This window comes from Vespa crabro, chromosome 10 (assembly GCF_910589235.1).
Source record: "Vespa crabro chromosome 10, iyVesCrab1.2, whole genome shotgun sequence".
In the NCBI taxonomy this organism is placed as follows: domain Eukaryota; kingdom Metazoa; phylum Arthropoda; class Insecta; order Hymenoptera; family Vespidae; genus Vespa; species Vespa crabro.
This window is the reverse complement of record NC_060964.1, coordinates 188,786-199,467: the sequence shown is the minus strand read 5'-3', so window position 1 is coordinate 199,467 and position 10,682 is coordinate 188,786. Positions and strand designations below refer to the sequence as shown.

Here is a 10,682-nt window from a genome sequence, read left to right as displayed (position 1 = left end):
ACCCCTCATATTGAGATTTTGAGAAGCCCCTAAATCGGTTGTTTATTTATAAATTTGTACGTGCGAAATATACACTGTTACATGAAACTGGCAAAAAAAACATAATACCTAATATCGTTCATTATTTCTTATCTATCTTTTATTAAACCCGATAGAATTGAATCTTTTTTATCTATTAATTTTATTTATATTATTATTTCTATACTCTGTAATTATGAAAACACATAGTTTTACAAAAATAATATCAAAAAGAATGATCGATAAAATTATAATATTGATGATGATAACGTTAAACGACTAGAAAAGAAAAAGTGGCATATTAATATTATATATATAGGTACATATGTACCTATACATACAATAGAAAAAATGTTCTTCTTTAAAGAAAGACACGAAAAGAGAAGCTGATTAATTACGTGGGGTATACTTGGACGATGTTAGTAGAGCTCGCATTGACGCAGAGTGGATTTTGAATCGCATTGTTATGCAGACTGAATGTAGATAACGAGATGAAGAGCGTTATTCATTGGGCACAATGCCACCGCCCAGGATCCGCCTCTACGAGACACCCCTCGGTCTTTTATTAATTTACCCTTTGCTCGCATCGTCGTCGTCGTCTCTCTCTCTCTCTTTCTACCTCCCCTCCCTTCCTCGCAATAACCACGACGAATAAGGTGATGTGGTGCTTTCCTCTGCTCGTTTTAATCTCTGTTGCCACGCCCAGACACTAAGTTTCTCTCTTTATTTCCATTTATCGACTGACGCATTTCTAAATAATCAAGACTACCTCGTAGAAATCGAAGATTAATAACGTGGAAAGAGGTTACGTCTCTACATTACTTTATGTTACCAAACGGAATTCCTCGATCATGTTTTTCCTCTCATGTGAATTTTCTGTTTCGACGAATATAAATTTACGGTAACAAACAAATTCATTCAGTCTTTTCAAAATACTTGAAATTATTCAAATATATTTATATAGGTATATATCGACGTGTTTTTCAAATTTTCTTTATTTCTAATACAGAAATGCATTCGATATACGATAACACATTAAAACGAAAGTTGAAGAAATTTTTCCATTTCTTAAATATAATTTAACATAACATTTTTTAAATATCGAACAATTGTTATCGGTAGCTTTGGGAATATGCTTATTTAATAGTCGAAATATCTTCTTAATTACATCATTTATATTATTACTTAAGATGCACTTCATTAGTTGTAACGAAGAGCATTTAGATAAACGTAGAATCTCGAAGAAACATCGATTTAAAATCACGCACGAGAAGTAAATTCAAATTTATTGAGTTATCATTTCTTTTCGTTTCCAATAATTTCAGAATTTGTGTGAATCGATTAAAACAGTACACTTTTCAATGCACCAATTAGATTTTTACGCAACCCTGTATATAACGTGAATAATAGATATTTCCCAGAATATACTTTATCATTTCAAAAACCATGTAGTAATATTGTAAGAAATTAAAAGAACAACACGTGTTAAGAACAAAATGTATGTCCTTAATGTATATAATCAAGGGAAAAGAAATTATACTATAAGCAAACATACGATATCAGTAATAACATGAGAAATCTCAAATCAGTAATAACATAAAAAATAAAATGATTCATATTCAAGTAACTCGTAACAATGTACGTTATGGTTGTTAGGTCAATGCATGATCAAAAGAGTACTATAAAGAGAGACTTTATCGCTTAAAGAAAAAAAATAGAGATCGTCGTACAACATCGATTTTGATTATTGATTAGTCGTCGTAAGCTCGGAGTAAAAATTCAAAAGCATTCTTAAGTGAGTGATCGAACTGAATTTTTGCAGATCAGGAAAAAGCATAGTATCGGAAAAAAGAGAAAAAAGCAAAGGATAATAGAGTAAAGAAGGACAGAGGAGGCCTAAATGAACGCGTATGAGAAAGAAAGAGAGAGAGAGAGAAAGTGGAAAGAGGATGCAGAAATAAGAGAAGAAAGAGGAGGTAGAGGAGAAAGAGGAGAGGGCAAGAAGGGTGGAAAAAGGAGGACGAGTTGACTGGGCGGAGAGGGAAGAGAAGAGTAGAGATGCAAAGGGAGAAAGAATGGTGCGCGCATTACGATTTAGTGGACTTTCCATAACTGCAGGAAGGGGTGTGTGCATCCTCGTGCAACATCGGTAACGCCCCAGAACTGCGCAGCCAATAGGGAACGCGGCCGTCTCTCGCAACACCCTCGCAAACGAGGGTAGGAAACAGTTGCTTCTCGTTGTTGCTCGCGGACTCGCAAGCTTTACGGGCAGTTTTCCTACCACCTCAATTACGATCGAAACCAAACCAATCCTTATTCGCCGGTTTCCTTATTTTCTTGGACTTTTTACGCAAAGCCGTAAAAAAAATCGTAAGTGTTGTAATTTCTGATATTATTCGACAACAGTTGACTAAAGTCCCCGAAAGGATCACGAAGGCTCACGGTGCAGGTGTTCGTCCATATGGCCGGTCCTTATCTCTCACCCTTAGGGCCTCAGGCCGATCTACTTACCGAGTATATGTTCGGTCGTCGTCGTCAGGTCAGTGTACGTTTCGATCTTATCTATTTTCTTTTGGCTCGTAAAATTATTTCCTGCGTATTTCGTTTAAACGTTTTTAAAGTTCTGCACATTATAAGCTCAATAAAACTTACAACAAGAAAACTATTTAAGAGAATTTTATTTCTTTTCTAAATCTTGGTGTTAAGTGAAAAACTGGATTCTTATGTACGTTGAATTTGTATCGTCGAGATACTTGATATTTTTACATTAGAGAACAAACTTTTGAAATATTTCTTAAAGGATCATACATTCATAGAGTGCTCGCTTTTACCGTGATTTTTTCATTTTTTCAAATTAAAAGCTTTCATTTTTCATATTCTCGTAAAAAATATCTCAACACAGATATGCATTCTATATATATTTTTTGTATATTTGCTGCTAGTAAGTATTCCATAATCAAATTATTAATAATGAGAGTACTATAATTATAAATTAATATATGAAATGATATACACAATTACAATATTATATCGGTCGATATATAGTAAAATTATAGTAAAATTGATATAATAATAATAAAAAATATAAAATTCGTTGCAAAAAAAGTATCCATATTATTCAATGATTTTTCTTATATTCTAATCATGAATTATAAATTTTTATAAAAATATACAAATTTGATTCAGTTAATGAAGTTAGCATATTTATTCGTGAAAAGATTTGGTATCGTCGTGCAAAAAAATGAAAGTAAAATATTTCTACAGAGACAAACACAGAAGTTGTATTTTTGGTTGCATAAGCAATATACCTATGTCTCTTGTCTATTATTTTGTATGCAGGATTTTACATGATTATATATATAGACGCATGTATACATGGATATTATTCACAGATTACCAATTATTATAATGGAGAACAAATAGCAATACTTTATAAAGCAAATTTACACTTAAAAAAACTTTAAAAGTAAATGCATACGCGATATTTAAAAAGGACGAAGAGAAACTTAAATATTGAATTTGTTGCGTATTTTTCATTTAGAGGCGTAATCGGACAACATTTACGCCGCAGCAATTGCAAGAATTGGAATCCCTATTCCAGAAGACTCATTATCCAGACGTATTCCTGAGGGAAGAAGTTGCTCTTCGAATTTCACTCTCGGAGGCACGCGTTCAGGTATACTTCTTTTGCCGAAAAAACTATCGATAAAAAAGAGAGAGCACGATTCGATTCAAGATTATGTTTTCGAAATAATTTTATTGCATTTATTGTACGATTATGATAATTTATATCTTTTTGGATTGACACTTATTTGTTGGTCGATGTACTTCGGTGATTTTAAAAACTTGCACTTTTTCGATATTTCGTAGAATACGAATAAGTAAAATAGTTTCGATGTCTCTTTTGATAGAATGAAGATAAATCTTCTTAATGTATTAGTATGAAAATTGTTAAATGTAACAATTATAATGTTATTGAAAATTGTTAATGAAAATTGTTAATGAAAATTGTAATGAAAATTGTTAAATGTAACAATTATAATGTTACATTTAACAATTTTCACCTGATTTGAAATAAGTTAGCTTGTGTATTTTTTTTAATGAAGTATAAAATGTATGAAACATGTATCTATTTATGTTTGAGCGAATTGTCATTATTCTGACTTTTTTAGGAATCGGATTATATGATTTATCAACATTTTTTCATTATCTCTTTCAAAAATTTATTTTCTAAGCATGGATTGTATCATATTATCTGTATCTTACGACCGATGAAAGAACGTATTTTTAAGATAAATTCTTCTTCTAGTGTTTTATTTTTTTTCTTTTATTTCAATATTTGTAAATAATGTTCCATTTTTTGGAAGTATAATACATTATAAACCATTTAGTACCTACAAGTTTCTATACCTTCTTATAATCATATTTAATTTGAGATTATTAAAAAATAGAAGTAGTATTTTTTATACAAATATTTCTCATCCATTTCCTATTAGAATATGCTTGATCACATTAATCATGATAGTGAGCCCAAGATAATTCAATTTTATATTATTATAAATTCAAATTAATAATATTAATTTGAATCTTTCCCTTTTGGAAGGTATGGTTTCAAAATAGACGAGCAAAATGGCGAAAACAGGCTCGTCTTCAATTACTACAAGACGCATGGAGAATGCGTTGCTTAGGATTAGGTAGTGCTACACCTCTTCTTTTGAGACCACCGCCGGCAACAGGAATAGAAAGATCAGATGCCTCGTCACCACCACCGCCGTCGGCCTTATCTGAGCCCTCTCTTTCTTCTTCTTCTTCTTCTTCTTCTGCCGAGAAATTGGTCGAAACAGGTGCGGCTGCAGCTGCAGCCGCCGCTACCGTACCAATTTGCAGAGACTATCGTTTACTTTCTGCTGCTCATGGGTACGCATTTTTTATATATAATAATGTTAAAATCTTATTATAAATTCAATTTATGGCGATAGTAAAATAAGATACATACAGCATTTTTATTGTATAAGATATATATTCGTTTCAACATATCTACATGTGTCAATATAGGCACACTCGTGTATGTACTGAAAACTTTCAAAATAACGACGAGATTAGTATTCACACATTATTTGTGAATTTTTTATTATAACAATAAAATATTAACTTGCAGTGCGAATAATTCGAAATATGAAAAACATACTTTTTTCAATGTTTTAAGATCATTTGTTGTATTTTCGTATTATCCCGCAGCTATTCCATGCATTGTGACAAGTCGAACGACAAAGTTAAGTGCGGATGTGGATCTCCACCACGGATTTGCAGTAGTTCTCCGGAAAAAGATATAGAACAGAGTATTAGAGAGAGACCTCAAGATACTGAAATCGATTTAACTATGAAAGGCCCTCATACCTCGAGGCACGTTCAAATAACAACAACACCGTTTAACATGATAAGTACATCGCAGCAAACTTTGAGACATACCGAACATGTGGATGAGCCGTTGGACGCGAGACTTAGCAGTAATAGAAATAATTAATATAATCATACATAATTATATTCATATTTATGTATGCGAGACAGACAGACTTTTCGCCTGTAACAAAAACAAACGTTTACAATATCATCAGTGTAATTTTGAGGACTTAGATATTTCCGCAAAAAATTCTTGAAGTTAATACGATTATTGTTCGATTGAATATTCATATTCAAATGATCGATCATAGAGCCACGTTCATATCTATATACATTATTATTTCACTGTTTATGAGCACACTTTTCAAAATAAGTTTCCATTAGAAATTAAGATACCAGAACATATAAACAAAGTGTGATAGCTCATACATCGAAATATGGGAAACCCTAAACCTGTTATTTTTTCTCTTATTCATAACACCATGAGTAGTTTCAAAACATTAGAAAGGCCGTATGAAAGCTTCTTCAATTTTATACTATCGCTCGAATATTTAAAAAGAGATAATACATGTATTTCTACTCTATGTATTCATGTCCACAAATTTGGTGTGACTTTTGAATACTATTAAATCTTTATGATAGTTTCTTGGATATGCTTCAATAGAGAAGACAAGATCCTTGCATTTAAAATCAAGAACACTTTACAAATTTGGACTTGATCAATGATATCGCATTAACACGATTTATACAAACAAAATAAGATTTTTAAAATGCATAAAAATTGATACAAGTACCTGAATCGAGTAATATTCGTTGGAAAATCCCTATACCCAAATATTAACGCATTTTAATGACATTTTTTTAATAGACTTTCACATTTATGAGATGTATTTTGTTTTTTGTGAATAGAATAAATATAACAGAATTTTTAACATTATAAACTATAGTGATTTACACATTCATTTTCTTTCGTTATTATAATTTTTACAATTTTTTAAAAATCTCAAATAAAATTCTAATGGTAATTTAATGTAAATTTATTAAAATATAATATTTTATATTATATAATATAATACTGAATAGTATATATATAATAATATTTATAATATATACTATTAATAATTAATATTATATATAATATTTAATAGTATCTATGTGAGCTACCCAAGATTACAGGAGAGAATATTTTATTTGATAATGAAACTTTTGATGATAATAATAAATTTTTAGAGAATATAGTTTATTTGAAAGGGTTGATATAGAAAGAAAGAAATTTTTTACCTGAAAATTATATTTTCAAAGGTATAAAAGCCATTGATATTACTTTAAATGGAACTTGAGTTTTTTGCTTACACAAAAATTACCAAATACATATGTATTATTATGATCAGCGAAAAAAAATATTATCTTCTAAATTTTATAAATAGTACAGATCTATTTGCTGTATTACTTGTTATAAATATTCAATGATTATCAATTTTATGTTGTAATAGTGTTTGTTATTTATCAAGAATTCATTGTATCGATAATTCGAGTTGGTAATGTATTTTAGCTAAAAAGATTAATAGCTTTCTTTATTCATTTATATATTTCATTTATAATGTAATGTGTATTGAAAAAAATTTAATCTATATTACAATTTTAATAAACCTTTCAACAAAATTGTAATATTATTGTTATATAGATTATATTATTGTATTTACATCTGGATAAGCAGTTTTCTTCCTTCGTATTTCATTTTTCAAGATATGTTATAAGATAAAAAATTATAGGTCAGACAATTCTTGATAAATAAAAAATGCTATTATAATGTAAATATAAGAATAATATAATATCTTTAACAAGTAATGTAACAAATTACGGAAAGTGATATTTCAATTTCCAATTAGATCATATCATTACAAATTTGGAATCTTTTGAACTTGTTTTAATATGCTGCATTTTTACTATATGCTACTTTTTTTATTAAAAAAGGCTAAATATATTCTTTTATTTAAAAACTTTTGAATATTATCAAAAATAATATATTTAAATATTTTCGCTTTAAATCTTAAATAACTCATCGACTATATTATGAATATACATACTATTTAATATTATTTTATAATATAAAATATTGGAGAATAATATTATAGTATAATATTTTTGTTCTATCTTGTTTTATTTTAAGAAGTAATTCTGTGCTACCAAAAGATATTCTTTATATGCGTGAACTACTATTATAAGAATATAGAATTAGAATATATATGTATATGTATGTGTATGTATGTATGTATATATGTATGTATGTATGTATATAGTATATATTAAACACATTAAGTAGAGAGATAGAATGCATATCAAGCAAATAATTATATACTTGTGTATAATGTATTCGTAACGAGCTTAATACAATTAAACTTATAGTTATTTCATTTAATTCTATGAAACGATACTACTTATTCGAATTTTATTAAATTTACTCATTTTTAATTTTCAAGAAAATTGAATGTATGGATGTGAATATGCGTGCAAGCATGTGTGTGTGTATTGTTATATATATATATATATATATATATATATATATATATATAACAATAATATTAATCATCCAAATATTATAACAATTTTTTAATTTTATTTTTCACATGAAAAAATCCAAATCTCTTGCAAAGAAAACAATGTCACTGGTGCTCGTTTGGTGTATTCTATCATCAGAGAAATACTTTATTTAACAGAAATTTGAATAAGTACTAGTAGTATAATATTTATTTTTTTCGGAACAAAAATTGTAATATAGATAAGGTATTGTTATCCATAGATATTAATAGTTAGAAATATAATAATATAATAATGTACTGTCGTTAAAGCAACAATGGTGGAATGGTTTTAATATTAAAAAATAAATTATTAATAATCAAAATATTATATCAATATTGATATTTAAAACTAATAAAATGTAATTGTGCACTTTCCTTTTATGTATCATATTATACAGAATACATCAGAAATGCAGTGATATAAACAAAATAAGTAAATAAAATCTACATGGAAAAATTAAGCTAAAATTTGTGAATAAAATGAATTTTTCAAATGTAACTCTGAATTTGATAAAAAAAATTTCAAAATCTATCCAATACGCATTTATTTATAAAAATAATTTGCGAATTCGAAAATTCTAATTTTAATGAATTTTTGTAATTTAGTAGAAGTGTTCGATATGTGAATAATTAAAAAGGATAAAACAAAATATTATCATTTTATGAAGTTTTAGAAATTTCAAATAGTGTATTTAGGATTATAAAAACATTAAACGAAGTATCCATAGGAGAAACAAGTGTTGATATTTATGACAGAATTACTCAATTTATTACAAAACTACTTTATCATATACTAAGAACTTTAATCTAAAGGAAGAGAAATATATGAGTAATGAAAATAATATTTTTCTATAACTAATTACATACATTTGACTTTTATTACATAAACAATAATAATTTAAAGTCAAAATTAAATTTTTTTGTCTTATAATTGAGTAATTATCAATTTTGTATGTTGCTATTTGTCCTTAAGTTGTCCTTTACTTAAATTCTTGTGCAGATCGTTGTGGCTCTATAAAATAATAGGATCATTTCTCAGTATTCTATCTCTATGTTCTCGATTGACTATTTCATTAAATATCAAATTGCATGTAACTTTAGAAATGAAGCTTAACGATTTCAAAACTTCAGTTACAAGGATTGAATTTTTGTTCTGTGAAAGGCTTTAAAATCCCGAAAAAAATAGTTGAAAAAAATTCTGTATTAATCAGGATATCGATTTTCATAAACTAAAGTATTTTTTCCTTCGATATTTTTATATAAAAGCCACCAATATATTTCGAATATTCGAAATAGCATTACGTTTAATTCTGTATATAATACAACACGGATTTATATTATAATGTGGATTCGTATAATTATAACTTGTATTCGTATAATATGTTAAAAAAAGAGTTCATATCACACGGTACCATATAGTTTGGCCATCTTAAATATCTCCCTTGTTGTTAAAAATAAAAAAATATGTCCCAGAATAAAATTGCATCTTTCTAAGGAGAAAATACAATAATATGAAAATTAAATAACCAATGCGACTTTTATAATACAGATTTATATAATATGGAATATATTTCCTATGTTATATTATTTTTATTAACTTATTAAAGATCAACAATAATAATTAGGATTTTCTTTGCTGTAATTATATGACGCAATGTTCTGCAGGAATCAAATAGAAAACACATCAGTGAATCCTACTTCACTCATCAAACTATTTTAACGTGAGTAATGTTTAAAGTGGGACTATAATACATGATGGAATATAAACTTTGTTTACCTTGAAATATTTCCGTTATTTATAATAATAAGGAAAAGTATTATATATGAAACTTAAATCGTATGGAGGGGGGATACAATAGCATGTAAATACTTTTTAGGTGCATAGGTAGAGGAGATTTCAAGTCATCTTTTTTATTTAATGAGATGCTATATTTTTTCTATCGCTGATAATGTAATAACGTCTATTTTAAGGATTTCAGCATGTTAAGATTAAAGGTCATCCAAGGTTAAATGAATGGAGAAATAATGTTTCTCACATCAACAAAAGATGTTCGAAGCGTTCACCATTTGCTTATTTTTGCGTTGACAATTGCAATTTTTTTTTTGAACCATGAGAATGTCCTATCATCTTGGAACTTATTTGAGCATATACCACAATAATTTATTGTCTCATATTTTCCACTATAATCAGTACTTCTTGTTAGGTAACATCTTTGAATGTTCCCCAGAGAAAGAAATCAAATGGGGTTAAATCTGAACAATAAATTGATCTTTGGTCTTCCACCTTCTATCCATCAATTTGGTTAGAGTTAATTGAATGAGATTCATTTCAATTACAGTGCTATTTATCACAACAATCAATTGATATTGACTACCGATATTACCGACTATATACTTTGTATCAAGTATACTGACGCATATCGATACAAGTTATATTGATGCATGAATACAATGACGTCAATGTACGAAACACAAGAAACTTCAAAAGAAAGTTAAAGCGAAATAAAAGCAGCACAATAGTTCTGATTTAAACGTATTTAGATTGGAATAACTCATACACTAACTTTATTTATAAAGATAAGGGAATTTATATTAATGATTTAGAAAGCATTCAGGAAAGTAAAAATGGATTGTATTCTATTTTTAATTTAAAAATAATTCTGATTCTACTTTTAATACCAAGAT

At 27.9% G+C, this 10,682-nt stretch overlaps 1 protein-coding gene across 2 annotated transcripts; it reads left to right on the top strand.

The window, feature by feature from the left end:
• Positions 1-2,270: 2,270 nt before the first annotated feature.
• Positions 2,271-6,367, top strand: LOC124427356 (paired box protein Pax-3-like). Of its 2 annotated transcripts, XM_046970189.1 has the most exons (5): positions 2,271-2,388; positions 2,468-2,563; positions 3,560-3,694; positions 4,622-4,935; positions 5,257-6,367. In XM_046970189.1, exons 2-5 carry the CDS (start codon positions 2,480-2,482, stop codon positions 5,540-5,542), a joined length of 819 nt encoding a protein of 272 aa, XP_046826145.1. In that variant the 5' UTR covers positions 2,271-2,388; positions 2,468-2,479; the 3' UTR covers positions 5,543-6,367. The 2 variants fall into 2 exon arrangements, with proteins under 2 accessions (XP_046826145.1, XP_046826146.1); XM_046970190.1 differs by having other exon boundaries at positions 2,271-2,557.
• The last annotated feature ends 4,315 nt before the right edge of the window (positions 6,368-10,682 follow it).